Here is a 14,731-nt window from a genome sequence, read left to right as displayed (position 1 = left end):
TAATTAATTATTCATGAGCACCTCCCCCTTGTCATGCTCTGATACGTGACGTCTACCTAATTAATTATTCATGAGCACTTCCCCCTTCACCCGCTCTGGTACGTGACGTCAAAACTAATTAATTATTCATGAACACCCTCTTCGTCCACGTGACGTCTAACCTGATTAATTATTCATGAACCTCCCCCTTCGTCCACGTGACGTTAAACACAATTAATTATTCATGAGCCTTTCGAGATTTGAAGCTTTCGTGACTGCAAGGATTCATATTCTTAGGTTTTTTCGGTAAAGTCACGTAGGTAAAACATTAAAATTAATAAAAGTGAAACGTCGTGATTTTTATTTTACTTTTATTAATTAAATTTTTTTACCTACGTGACTTTACCGAAAAAAACCTAAGAAAATGAATATTCATGAGCCTCCCCCCCCCCTCTTATAGGTGACGTCTTCACATGATTAATTATTCATGAGCTCCCGGGAATATGCCGTACTGTTCCGGATTATAAGACGCACCTTCCCACCCCCAATCTTAAAGAGGTAAAGCAGCGGGGGTGGGTTTTATAAACATATGAATATCTTTACACAGATGTGTGTAACTTCTTATGACACCGGTCACAAGGTTTAGGGTGCATCTTGTTTTCCCAAAGCGTCCTGTAATGTGGATCATACGGTATATACATGTAATGCAGACATCATACATTTTAAGTATTTATGATTTTCGTGTCTGATTTTTGATTATCAACACACGGGTGGCTGATTAATTATTCATTAGGAACTTCCGCTCATAAATATTCATGAGCTGATGACTCATCCGACACTTTCCAATGAAAACGAAACTTGGTGAAATGGCATTGTATACACGCTGTTAGTCGAAGTTTGCTTTCACAAAAATGACCGTGCGTGCGGCTTTAACCTTTACGCGCGCTCAGTTTACAGCTCCACACTCAGATCTGAACAAAGTTCTTAAACACACGCAGCGGACTATGTTTCGTTCCCACTTTTTTTGTTCTCGTATCGCTCCGCGCACGCTCCAAGTAAAATGTAGAAAGTAGTCCGCCGCCCGACAACGCGTCACTGCTCGCTATGACGTCATCGTGAACATGACGCAATGTATCTTCGATCCAAAACGAGGGCACACATTGGCGTTGGCATTCCTCGAACACACTGGGGGTAACCAAGGCCGTAGCCATGGAGTCAACATTGGGGGGCACCAAATCTTCCAGGGGGAATGGGGGTCCCCCCCACCAGAAAAAAATCTAAATTTAAAAACGAATTTCCTGCATAAAATATTTTAAAAAATTCACTAACACATAGGATGGACTTTTTATTTATGTTTTACAATAATGTCTAATAGTGTATTGTATTACATTGCTCTGTTTTTTTTCTTTTTGACCTTTTCTTATTTCATTGTATGTAATGGCAGAGATTAGGGATTAATAAAGTACAACCATAACCACAATCATATAAACAGAAATCTATTTCATAGAAATATATATTATAATTACGGCCTTGGGGTAACCATACACCGCAGCAATCAGACGTGTTCATACATGGAAAATTAAAGATAAGTCACAACAGCGCGGCTGCGGCAATGCAACCCAAACTATGCTCCATAACCCACTGTTGCTAGTGTGCCCTCCTTCAATGAACTCTCACCTGAAGCCCTCCTGGCTAGCAGACCTTGGCAATTGCCATTTAGCCCCTAAACGTATTGCCACCCACAAGAGTCGAAGAGAATTTTCCAATTGGCTGCTTGCTGTGTCACTTGTCTCTCTATCCGTTATCACATCTCCACGTCCACCACCAGGTCCACTGATCCTCATATTGAGCAACATTGCTGCGCCTGGTGTGGTGCCAATAATCAAGTTGCTCACGAACAACACCTGTACAGGGCTTGCCCCAACGGTCCGCTAAAAAGGCTACGGCGGGGCATCTTTGTTTTTTGTCCACCAGATGGAGGTGGTGGTGGTGTGGTGGGGGTGGTGGTGTGGTGGGGGGTGGTGGGGATGGTGTAGGGGTGGTGGTGTTGGGGTGGTGGTGTGGTGGGGGTGGTGTGAGTAGGGGTGGTGTAGGTAGGGGGTGGTGATGGGGGGGTGGTGGTGGGGGGTGTAGTTGGGGGTGGTGGTGGGGGGTGGTGGTGTAGGTGGGGGGGGGGGATGGAGTAGGTAGGGATGGTGTAGGGGTGGTGGTGTGGTGGGGGTGGTGTGGGTAGGGGTGGTGTAGGTGGGGGGGTGGTGATGGGGGGGTGGTGGAGGTGGGGGGTGGTGGGGGGGTGGTGGTGTAGGTGGGGGGGTGTAGGTGGGGGGGTGAAGTGAACGTCCCAACTCCAACCCCCCCCAACTCCAACCCCCACCAACTCCAGCCCCTTCTCGACCTCTAATTGGCCCGTCCTTTGTCACGTGCCGACAAGTTTGAGCCAATCACGTGGCTCGTTGCTGTTGTAGTGGGAGGAGCTGTGTGTGGGGGGGGGGGTCCATGGCACCGCGGGACGCAGAGCGGACGAAGTCGCCGCCTCCACTGCCGCCTCCTCAGGTGCCGCTGTTGTTATCGCCGCGGCTTTTGTCGCTGCCGCGGTCGTTATCGCTGTGGTCGCCGTCGGCGGCGGTGGTTGTCGTCGTCGTCGCCGCTGCGAGCGACGCGGAGATATTGAGGCGCGGGGACCTGCGAGCGGCAAGGCCGGCTCCCAAGGCGCGCTCGGCTAGGAAGGGCCCAAAGGCCTCCATCGCAGCGGCTCACGTGGTGGTGTGTGGTGGTGTGTGTGGTGATGTGGTGTGTGTGTGTGGTGTGTGGTGATGTGTGGTGATGTGGTGATGTGTGGCGTGTGTGTGGTGATGTGTGTGGTGATGTGTGGTGTGTGTGTGTGGTGTGTGTGTGGTGGTGTGTGTGTGGTGATGTGTGTGTGGTGATGTGTGGTGTGTGTGTGGTGGTGTGTGGTGATGTGTGGTGGTGATGTGTGTGGTGGTGTGTGGCGTGTGGTGGTGTGTGTGGCGTGTGGTGGGGTGTGGTGGTGTGTGGTGTGGTGATGTGTGTAGTGATGTGTGGTGTGGCGTGGTGATGTGGTGATGTGTGGCGTGTGTGTGGTGATGTGTGTGTGGTGTGTGTGGTGGTGATTTGTGTATGGTGTGGGCGGGTGAGTGTGGTGTGTGTGGGCGCGTGTGTATGTGTGGTGTGTGTGTTTGCGGGTCTATCATTCGGGTCATAGGGTTTGCGTGTCTGTCACGCCCGTGCATGTTGTGTGTATATCAGAAGGCATGTGGTGACCGGTTAGCGCGCCACGCTACGAACCCGGCCACCCAAGTTCGATTCCCGATTACAGCCACCAGCACCAGCGACGATTATCTGAACTGGTACTGGGCCTCTCCTAGGTCGACTCAGACTCAAAATGAGTACCTGGTGCGGTGAGTAAACAACGCCACTCAGGAGTTGAGGGCGGCCGGGCGTGGTGCTGGCCACCCGCCCCATCGTGTGCCGTGCCGACCTTCATAGGTGCTCGTTAACAGCACTTTCCCCAACAGGTTATACGGGGGATCTTTGTATCAGAAGGTATCTTTCACAGGGTGTGTACGTTGTGTGTGAGTCTGTCACAAAGTCTGCGTGGCATCGTCCCTTCTTTAGACGCCGAGGGAAAATGGGCGAGTTTCAAGATAGCGATTCGTGCAGCTGCTATGGCTGATATGATACCATCAATAAGCGAGAAGCTCTGCTTTTGTCCCAGACCACCTGCTCACAATCATTCAGGACCTCATGATGGCAGCTAAAACGCAGATAATTGGCACAGTGAGGAACACCGTTGGTGCATCTACCAGCCATCTCAGTCAACCAATAGCACCTGGGTCTGTTCCGTGACCTTTCAGCGGGCTTTGGACACTTCACGTGGCCTCAGAGTGCACCTAGCATGGCACAAGCCAAATGGTGGCGTCACCACCCGCCACTTAGTGGTGAACGGCGGTTGTTGTGTGGGAAGGGTGATTCCAGGGGTGTGTGTGTGGGGTGAACGCATGGTGTGCAGGGTTTGTGCAGCATGCGCAAAGTCTGATGTGTAGTATGTGAATCTGTGATGGGAATAGGTGCACCTAGCCTGGCACAAGCAACGTGGGGATGTCACTACCGCTCGGTGGCGAATCACGAATGTTGTTGTTGTTGCTAGTGCGTGACGTGTGCTCATTGGTGCAATGGGTACATGGTGTGTTAGTGTATGTACTTGGTGTGTAGGGCATGTGTACATGGCATGATGTGTGTGTGTGTCTGGTTTGTCCACTTTGTGTGTGGAGTTTGTACGTGGAGTGTGCACATACCTGTCAACCCCTTATCAGTGCCTACTTTATTACAGACCAATTCAGACAGTATTGGTCACTCCGTGCCCTTATACATCTCAACGTTCATCCTACAAAGTCCCATCACAAGGGAGAAACACAAACAAAGACAACACATGTTTTGCCCGTATTGAAACAGCTGTACGCCATATGTGTGTGGTGTCGACGTGGTGTAAATGTGACGTGTGTGTATACATGTGCCGTTAGGTTTACACGTGTGCAATGCGTGTACACGTGTGTCCACATGCATGTATGTATATTGTGTATGGTTGGTGTATGTGTGGAGAGTAGTTGAGCTGGCCATCCACCCCCTTCTGTGCCGTGCCGGCCATTATAGGTGTTCGCTAACAGCACTTGCCCGAACAGTCTGTTAAGGTTGAATGTGGTATCTTTGTGTGTATATGCGGTGTGTCGTGTGAGAACGTATTGTTGGGTGTGTGTGTGTGTTGCATCCGATGCATGCACATGATGTGTCGTGTGTATGTGTGTACACGTTAACCCTGCCATAGATATGTGGAATTTCCACCACTGGTTTAGCGGATAAGTACTTGGATACGTTTGACTTTGCTCGTTTGTGATTGTCATTACAGTGGTGCAAGAAGCCAACAATACATTTGCAACTGAACTCTTGCGGGCAAGAGCCAGTTCCTTGAGCAGCAGAAGAAATGTTCCAGGATGAACGGGAGAGGAGATAACAGCGTTCTTCATCTACCCTCTCTGAGTCTCAAGACTCGTTCTCACGAGGGTCCTGCATGTGGGAATTCAACCTGGGTGCCAGGAGAGAACCCACACCTGCAGGTGGCCAAGGGGACGATGGTCAATGCCCCGCTGTGCAGATAGATAGTCAGCACCAAACCTACTTCCTGTACTGCGGCTTCAACACTGAAACAACCCGAAATCATGTGGACGATGGATGTGACACGGCTGGGAAACCGCCGCCCGTAATTACCTCGCCGAAAATGTTGACTGCATTGTCAACCTCTCCTTGTCCTCCGACATCACCGTCATCGTCACTTTCGTCATCGTCGTCGCTGTTGAGCGATCCCAATTCCGGCCGTGTCTTGCAGCAGCTGGCGGTGCCACTGTGTGCGTCGGCTGCCGGAAATTCGCCACCACCATTGTTGCAGGCAGAGGAGGCCGCGTCCCAGGTTGCGGAGAAGTATGGTCGCCCGGATCTGGGGCAGAGGCGTCCGTGCCTGAAGCGAAGGCCAGGGGCAGCGAGGCGGTTGAATCGATTCCAGCGGCTGCGGTTGGTTTGGTCGCCGGAAATCTTGCGGTTGTTCCACCCCTTGTTGTTTGGCGGTTGTTGGGTGGGGAGGTGTGGTGCAAAGCCACGGTGTGGGGGTGGAATGAGATCAGGCGATGGGAAGAGGAAGAATGAACGGGGAGGGAGGAAGATGAAGGAGGAAGGGAAGGGAAGGTGCAAGCGTAGTCGGGGGAAAGGTAGTGGTAGGGATGAGACAGGAGGGGTAGGGGGGAGCAGAGGAAGGGAAAGTGGAGGGGAGAGGTGGAGGGAGAGAGGAAATGGAGGGAGAAAAGGAAGAGAGAGCTGTAGGCGGACAGATCAAGGGACAGAAAATAGAGATAGAGATCGGTGTAGAGATGGAGATAGGGGAGGAGGGTGGTGGAGAGATGCAGAGGGAGATGAACGGAGGGATTCGGGTAGAGACAGGGAGAGATGGGGAGAGAGTCGTAAAGAGAGGGACAGAAAGAGATGGGACGAGAGAGACAGAACGAAGGACAGAAGGGAAGACAGGGGGAGACACGACGAGAGACACAGGAAGAGGGACCGAGACTGGGACCGAGACAAGGACAGGAGGTGCGACCGAGAGAGACACCGGGACAGAGAGAGGTACAGGGAAGGGAGACACGGGGAGAGAGATAAAGACAGATGGAGGGACAGAGACAAGGGGAGAGACAAGAACAGGGGGAGAGACGGAGACAGGGGGAGAGATGGAGACAGGGATAAGGAGGAGAAGGGTGCTTGGCCAAGCAAGAGGCGGCGAGATGAGCTGGAAGTTGGCACTGGGAAGACACGAGGTCAAGAGACTGCTTCAGCAGACACGAATACTGTCGACGCAGAGATGAAGAAAGTCACAAACACCAGAGACACAAAGACGGACAGGAGCAAGGGAACAAAGGAGGACAATGAGGGAAAGGAAGATGCGGGTAGCTCAGAGGAGCGCGCCAGAGGGGAGGAGGAGAGGCACACGGGGAGGGCCTCGCTTCAGCCAAAGACAGGAATGATGGGGAGCGGCGGCGATGAAAAATCTGATGGAGTTTGTGAATCTGAAACAATTAGTAAGAACCGTACAGAGGAATTGAGAGCGTTAAAAAATTCTGGAGGGACTACAATTAGTATGATTTGTAGTGACAATGGAGGAAAGTCGACAACGAGCATTGATGAAGGTGGTAGACTGTTGGGAGCGATTGGAAACGATGTTGAGAGTCGATCGGGAACCGTCGTGAATAATGGAAATCAAGGTTTGGGAATCTTTTGCAAATCTGATGAACAGGAATCTGGGATAGTTGGGAATGATGGTACGGGGAAATTGGTGATGATGCAAAGCTTTGGACACCTGGAATTGAAACCAATCAGGAAAGACGATGGTATATCAAAAGCGATCAGGACCGTTGACAAGGGTGAATGTGGAACAACCGGGACCAATCAAATAAAACAAGGAAGGATCGGGAAGAGCGACTCGGGTAAAATCGTAAGACTCGGGAACGCCCGAGTTTGGAAAATCGGACTTACTGTAGGTCGGGAAGTGGACGTTGATGCTGCCACTAATTCCGCTGGACAAGACCCAATGAGGAACGGCGGTGGCAACAAAATCTATGTGGACAGCGAGGATGACGACGACGGAGTTGGCGACAGGCAGCGCGACGTCGTTGTCACTTACAAGAAGAACATGCTGACCAGAGAGGATCTGATGTGTCTGCAGGGGAGTGCGTGGCTCAATGATCAGGTGCCTGCTGCCGGGCTGTGTGCCGTCGTGTGTGTGTGTGCGCGCGCACCGAATGCATCTGCCAGCCATCTCAATCAACCCATGGCACCTGGGTCTGTTCCGTGACCTGCCAGCAGCGGGCCTTCGACATTTCACGTGGCCTCAAAGTGCACCCAGCATGGCACAAGCGCCATGGTGATGTCACGACCACTTAGTGGTGAACGAGGGTTGCTGTTGTTGCATCATAGCTCTCCAAAAGCATTTTCCCCAATGGGCTATGAGACTAAGGGATACGCGTGTGTGTCCACATTGGTGTGTGTGTGTGCGCGTTCATGGGGAGCGGTGGCAAGTGATGTTAGTGCACTGCGCTACAAACCCGGAGACCCGAATTCGATTCCCGTTCATTGCTAATATCGGTGATGACTATCTGAATCGGTTCTGGGCCTCGCCTGGGTCTACACAGCCTTAGAAACGAGTACTTGGTGCAATGTATAAAACATCACCACTTGGGAGACAAAGGGTGGCCGGGTGTGGGGCAAACCACACCACCCCCTCGTGTGTTGTGATGGCCTTCATAGGTGCTCGCTATAACAGCACTTGCACAGTCTGTTAAGTCTACAGGGGGGGGGGTGATCTTCATCTTCGTGTGGGTCTCTGTGTGTGCCTGTGCGTGTAAACTGCCCAGGCAGCTCACGATCACAAATCGCCTTTTTTTTAATACTGTCAGGAAATCGCATACAGCACAACCCGGATAGGTGATGGGAGGGACTTGATGACATCATCAGCGCGTCACACTGGGCGTGGCTTGTAGGGGGTTTCCTGCCTTCGGGAGGTAGGATGTGGGGATGGCTGTCATTTTTTAAGGGGTCTGAGTAATTGACCATACACAAGGAATCGGTTATAAAATATGTAAGTTTATTAATCGACTTGGTAATCGAATCGTTCCAGCTTTAGTGCTCGTGCATATAATACATACCACAAAATAATCATTACTACCATTGCGTTAGTTTCAGCATTTATTGTCTCAAACCGACGCTGTTGAACTGCCAGATATTTGCAGGCAAGAATCCTGTTATTTACGGGTCCTCGTTCTATGCAAAACTATGGAATACTTGACAAAAACTAATCGTTAGCTTTGCAGAGCTGAAAACCATTCTGATGTTTGAACCAATGCTGCTGAAACAACAATCACACCCAGTCTGTGAGATGTGTAAAACAAATATATTTGTTTTTGTTAAGCGGAGAGGGGTGAAGGAGGCTTGTATCGTCTCGTCATCTATTCACATATATGTTTATTTCCCGGTGCGCAGGTGATCAATGTATACGGGGAGATGCTGGCAGACCTTAAACCAGATGAGGTAAGGATCCATTTTTAATGTATGTACGTTGAACTTCTTTCGCACCATACGTAGCCAACCGTCCTAAATCGGCGGTGCGCAGGGAAGGACAACTAAATACAAAAAGCAGTTCTAAAGAAATGAGCTTTCAATCTAGATGATGATTTAAAAGTGCATAGCTCCAGTGGCTTCCTAATATCGGAAGGAACAGCGTTCCAGACGGTCGCAGAAGTGCATCTGAAAGCGCACGACACGGTGACCGTCTTTGTTCGATGGCGAGCCGAAAGCCGCTACTACAAGGATGACCGGAGTTCACGTGATCGTTGATGCTCCTTAACGAGGTCGGCAAGGTATTGTGGTTCATTTGCGCCAAGCATTTTGTGTGTAATGTGACCTTATACTGCATTCGTTCGGCAACCGCAAGCCAATGCAGCTCGGTGAGCACTCAACGGACGCGGTCGGATCTTGCTGTACCCGTCACAGAAACTCCTGGCGTCTCTCAAACCTCCCGCCCCTCGTCTCTCTGCTTCTCCCCCAGGTCTACTTTTTCACCAGCTTCTTCTACAGCCACCTCAAACGTCGCGGCTACGACGGCGTGAAGCGATGGACCAAGAAGGTACGGAGCTCGGGAATTAAACACCATCATCACTGTTGCCATCGTTGCTCGTATAAACATGGCCATCGCCATCACTGCCTGCATCACTGGCATTGGCACCATCATCATCAGAAGTATTAACATCATCAGTCTTCATCAAAGTATCAACATCATCACAGTCTTCATCACTGGTATCATCATCAGAAGTATCAACATCATCATCTTCATCACTGGTATCATCAGAAGTATCAACGTCATCATCGTCTTCATCACTGGTATCATCAGAAGTATCAACATCATCACAGTCTTCATCACTGGTATCATCATCAGAAGTATCAACATCATCACAGTCTTCATCACTGGTATCATCAGAAGTATCAACATCATCATCTTCATCACTGGTATCATCAGAAGTATCAACATCATCGTCTTCATGACTGATATCGTCAGCGCCGTCGTCACTGGTAGAGGGTGGCAGCGTCTCTGCGTGTGAGTAGCTCTGGACGGTGTCTCTGTGTGTGAGTAGCTCTGGACGGTGTCTCTGTGTGTGAGTAGCTCTGGGCGGTGTCTCTGCGTGTGTGTAGCGGTGTCTCTGTGTGTGTAGCGGTGTCTCTGTGTGTGTGTAGCGGTGTCTCTGCGTGTGAGTAACTCTCGGCTCTGTCTCTGTGTGTGTAGCGGTGTCTCTGTGTGAGTAACTCTGGGCTCTGTCTCTGCATGTGTGTAGGTGTCTCTGTGTGTGTGTAGCTCTGGGCGGTGTCTCTGCGTGTGAGTAACTCTGGGCTCTGTCTCTGCGTGTGTGTAGGTGTCTCTGTGTGTGTGTAGCTCTGGGCGGTGTCTCTGCGTGTGAGTAACTCTCGGCTCTGTCTCTGCGTGTGTGTAGGTGTCTCTGTGTGTGTGTAGCTCTGGGCGGTGTCTCTGCGTGTGAGTAACTCTCGGCTCTGTGTCTCTGCGTGTGTGTAGGTGTCTCTGTGTGTGTAGCGGTGTCTCTGCGTGTGAGTAACTCTCGGCTCTGTCTCTGTGTGTGTAGCGGTGTCTCTGCGTGTGAGTAACTCTCGGCTCTGTGTCTCTGCGTGTGTGTAGGTGTCTGTGTTCTCGCGCCGTCTGCTCCTCCTGCCCCTGCACCTGGGCCTGCACTGGGCGCTTGGCGTCGTGCGGCTCCAAACGCACGAAATCTCACTCTGTGACTCGGCCCCAAGCCCGGCAACCACCGCCTGCCTCACGGTAACCACGGCAACCACCGCCTTCCTCACGGCAACAACCTAGCATAACCATGGCAACAACTGCTCGCCTCACGGTAACCACGGCAACTACCGCATATCGTGACCATGGCAACCATTGCCTCGCATAACCTCTGCCGAGCGTAACCGCGGCATCTATAGCCTGCCTCAGTAACCACGGCAACCACTGCCTGCCTCATGGTATCCACAGCAACCACTGCCCAGCTTGACCACGGTAACTAGCTGAGGTAACCACACTTACGAGTCATGAATATAGGTGCAGGAATCCATACTCTTTGGTTCTTTCGGTAAAGTCACGTAGGTAGAAAATACATCACGACGCTTCTGGCTGTATTGTTTCACCCGAAGACTTGTGTTGTGTTGCTATCGAAACGTCGTGATTTATTAGTTAGTTTTCCTATCTACGTGACTTTACCGAAAGAACCAAAGAGCATTAATATCGGCTTCTCCAAAAGGCTCCCTCCGCTCGCTGCCCTGTGCTCATTGCTGACAACATCCAACGAGTCCAAAAATCAATCTGCCTCGAGCATTGTGCAAAATCCATCAACAGTTCCTGAAGAAATAGATGGCGGTGGCCGCCACCTCTTGCCTCGGTCACCAAACAAACGTTAGCAGATGCAGCGAGATCGACGAATCGTGGGCCGGCTTCGTCCTTATTAGGACTCATCGATAAAGCGTTGTCCCCAACTGTTAGTGACCCGCGCTCGTTGTGTGTCACTTTCACAGATCATGTCCCGGTATCTCACCGAGGAGGCCAAGGCGCGAGATCGCCCCGACCTCAAGGTGCCCTGGAGCATCCACCTCCCCAAGGTGAGAGCTTCCTGCTGCTACCACCCGGGGCTTCTCTCTGATCCTCCTTGCTGCTACGTTCATCTCTATGCTTCTATCTGCTTCTGTGTTTCTCCGCAACTCCCCATGCTGTCCTCTGTGCTTTCTGAGGTGAGTGGATCTCGGTGAGTCTGTGGGTCTCTGTGTGCACGTGCAGTCAATGACGACTTGGCCGAGAACCGGATTTGAAGCCAGGGCCTCCATGGTGTCAGCTTGGCCCTCTGACCTCTGAGCCACCCAGTCACCTCCCATCATCATTCATAGTTTCAACAGAATTAATCGGACCAATTCTGTTTCGACCGCTTCGGGTGTGCTTGCTGCCTTGTGTCGTGCTCGTTTTGCAGCGCAGACTTAAATAACAGGCGGTGATGGTGATGGTTAAAGAGTAAGACTAATCGTTGTTTTATATTTGCAGAATTTACCGCGGCAAATGAATGGAAACGACTGCGGTGTCTTCGTGCTGGAGGTGAGCGGAGTCATTCGCCCCCCCGTGTAAAGGCGCGAGCTCGCTCATCCACACATTGATTCATTTGCTTAATCACTTGGTCACCTACTTAAGTGAGAACTCGCCCACTTACTCGCTCCCTCGGTTAAGTCTCTGAATAATCACTCCCTCACTCACATTGGTCAGAGGTGCGACCACTCACCCATGCATTTGGTCACCCACCTACCCGTACAATTGCTAATTCACTCACCTACCCACTCACTCGCGAACCCGCTCGCTCGCTCACTCATCCATTCACTTGATCGCTCGCTAGCCAACTCATTAGCACACTCGCCCATGAACTCGCCTACCTACCAATTCAGTCGCCCACACTCTCACGCAGTGACTCGCTCACTCATCAATTCACTTGATCGCTCGCTAGCCAACTCATTAGCACACTCGCCCATGAACTCACCTACCTACCAATAGTCGCCCACACTCTCACGCAGTAACTCGCTCGCTCATCAATTCACTTGATCGCTCGCTAGCCAACTCATGTGCACACTCGCCCATGAACTCGCCTACCTACCAATTCAGTCGCCCACACTCTCACGCAGTGACTCGCTCACTCATCCACCCTCTCGGCAAGGTGCGTTATGAGTATTTTGCTGCGATAAAATGTCCAAATGGTAAGCTGCTACTTCATTGGGCTATCATTCTGCCCAGGTCGCTTCTACAAAAAGAGCTATATATAGCTCGGTTGGCCTTGCCTGTAAAATAAAAAGTTTTATTCGTATCCCCTTGCTCACGGATTAACCACACTGCCCAGCACTCAAACACCTACCCACTCGGCTAATTACGTCCCTCACTCACGCGTTTACCACACCACCTGACACTCAAAACACCCGCCCACCCAATCACAATGTCGCTCACTCGCGCGTTCCCCACACTACACGGCATTGTGGATACCTTGCACGTATTTTTGCGGCTCTGCTAGCAACACTTTAGTTGCAACACACTACGGCGGGTTAACGTGCAGGACATTGATGGCGCGTGTCTGTGTGTCCGTGCGTGTGTGTCTGTGCGTGCAGTACTGCCGCTGTCTGGTGTTAGATCGCCCATTCTCCTTCTCCCAGGCTGACATTCCCCGCATCCGGAGGAGAATTCTCAATGAAATTCAAGAGGGCGTTATCGCTGTGGACAAGTGAAGACTTTGCCCTCATTCCTCCACGTCATGCCCATCCGCTCACCTCTCACCTCATTCTCCCTTGACCTACCACCGCCTTCAACATCGTCACAAACTAGTTAATGTTCCACCTTGTTCAGTCATCCCCATCAACTCCTCTTCCCGCTCATCCCCATCAACTCCTCTTCCCGCTCATCCCCTCCCATAATTCTGCATCAACAACGAAGCTTTCATCTCATCTCTCACCATCCCCCTCATCTCCTTTGTCATCCTCTCATCTTCACGTAACTCTCTCCAACATCCACGTTTATAATCGGTCGCTGGACTGAGGCTGCCCAGCGGGGAGTTCCAGACGGGCGGTCAAAACGATGAAAGGAATAACTTATTTTTGTCTTAACGCGAAAATGATCGTTTCTCTTTAATGTATTTTTTCAAAAGGAGTGTGTCAAGATTGCAGAAATTATTCTGCTGCTGAAAAAGTGTAAAATTACACTGGAAATACTTCTTTGTGAAGCGCAGGGGTGGGTGGGACAGTGTGGCGGCCTCCAATGGGTGGGCCAGATTCACTTGAAGAGATGTAGCTCTGTGTTATCCTCTTTGGTGGGCCGTTCTGCTCACAGGAAGGAAAAAATTAACCCGTAAAAACAAAGTTTTTCACTCTAAATCCTTTATATGCGTGGCGGCTAGAGTCCTCTCGTCCTCTGGCTTGAGATGGCTGCCACCTATGGGTCAGATGATTGTCTGGTAGCATTAAGCAATTGGTAATTAAATATTTACATTTTTTCCCCTAAACCGTGTAAAATTTAGGAATTTTTTTCACGAAAATTAATTGTCACGCACAACGAGTCTGTGCAAAATGTCAGCTCGATTGGATCACGGGAAGTGGGTTAAAAAACGACCGAAAGATTTGCACGGTAGCAAGCAAGCACGCAAGCAAGCAAGCGAACTTAATATAAAGGATTTTTAAAAAAACCCTATTATGCGACATTTCCAAATGAATTCTTCATCGTGACATCACACCAGTCGGGGTAAAATGTGTTTAAAAAAATGCCACGATCAATCTGTACTTAAACCAAATTGGTGTAAATGTGCATTTAGAGATGGTGTTTTTGAATCGAAGCCCACTACACGTTGATTTGTTGATTAATCCACGAAATGCTCTGGCAAAATAATGGCTGGCTAGACAAAAGTGAAAATATTGAGACTCAGCGAGGCTCTGTTGGACAAATAAAGGTCGTTTTATTTATTATTGTGGATGGTTTTTAATCGTAAGGCAGTTTGTGTCGTGCGCAGCAAGTGTAACAGTTCCAACTTAACTTGGTCACACATCACCTTTGCTGATCCAGTGTTGGGTGAAAGCCCTCTCCCAAACAAGTGTCTGTCAAGGGTGGTTTTTGACCATACTTTACCACACTGATCATTGCGGGTTTGGTCATAGAGGGCTCAGGGCCCGCTTGTGATGTCACTTGCTACTGATTTTGGCCGCGTAGGGGTATAAATACAGTGGTCGCGGAGTTCATATGGCAGTGCAATAAAATCCAATGCCACTATTCTCCCCTCCCCCTTGAAACACATTTTCTGGAAAACCAGATTGTGGGTTATGAAGTTGTTTTTCAGGACACCGCTCAATTTTACCTCCCCGGGGTATTCGCACAAGTGTTTATAACAGGACCAATAAAAATGCAGAAACTTTAAAAGCAATGGCTGATGGCGAAAAAGTGCATTAATCCCTGCAAAGTTGGCATTCAGTGGCGGATGGTGGATTGTGCATGACAATCGTGATAACCGCCAGAATCAAAACAAGTTAACGCCACCTCTGTCGGCGCCTGGATTAAAGTCATGATTCGGATTTGCAAGTGGAT

At 50.3% G+C, this 14,731-nt stretch overlaps 1 protein-coding gene across 2 annotated transcripts; it reads left to right on the top strand.

The window, feature by feature from the left end:
* Nucleotides 1–2,456: 2,456 nt before the first annotated feature.
* On the top strand, nt 2,457–14,517 carry LOC133340652 (protein qua-1-like). Of its 2 annotated transcripts, none has more exons than XM_061549058.1 (8): nt 2,457–2,532; nt 4,904–7,282; nt 8,572–8,619; nt 9,137–9,214; nt 10,274–10,414; nt 11,158–11,241; nt 11,675–11,725; nt 12,775–14,517. In XM_061549058.1, exons 2-8 carry the CDS (start codon nt 5,066–5,068, stop codon nt 12,889–12,891), a joined length of 2,736 nt encoding a protein of 911 aa, XP_061405042.1. In that variant the 5' UTR covers nt 2,457–2,532; nt 4,904–5,065; the 3' UTR covers nt 12,892–14,517. The 2 variants fall into 2 exon arrangements, with proteins under 2 accessions (XP_061405042.1, XP_061405034.1); XM_061549050.1 differs by lacking the exon at nt 2,457–2,532 and adding an exon at nt 2,591–2,742.
* The last annotated feature ends 214 nt before the right edge of the window (nt 14,518–14,731 follow it).

The sequence above is a fragment of the Lethenteron reissneri genome, chromosome 2 (genome assembly GCF_015708825.2).
Source record: "Lethenteron reissneri isolate LAM-NWPU_2019-01 chromosome 2, ASM1570882v1, whole genome shotgun sequence".
NCBI classification, from domain to species: domain Eukaryota; kingdom Metazoa; phylum Chordata; class Hyperoartia; order Petromyzontiformes; family Petromyzontidae; genus Lethenteron; species Lethenteron reissneri.
The sequence above is the reverse complement of the archived record's forward strand: the minus strand, read 5'-3'. Positions and strand labels throughout refer to the sequence as shown.

Excerpts from the sequence above, each read along its gene's own strand:
- LOC133340652 (XM_061549058.1), top strand. The coding sequence starts at position 5,066 with ATGTGGGAATTCAACCTGGGTGCCAGGAGAGAACCCACACCTGCAGGT. Across the intron at positions 9,215-10,273 it reads TGAAGCGATGGACCAAGAAG|GTGTCTGTGTTCTCGCGCCG; the intron begins GTACGGAGCTCG and ends GCGTGTGTGTAG. Across the intron at positions 10,415-11,157 it reads CAACCACCGCCTGCCTCACG|ATCATGTCCCGGTATCTCAC; the intron begins GTAACCACGGCA and ends TCACTTTCACAG.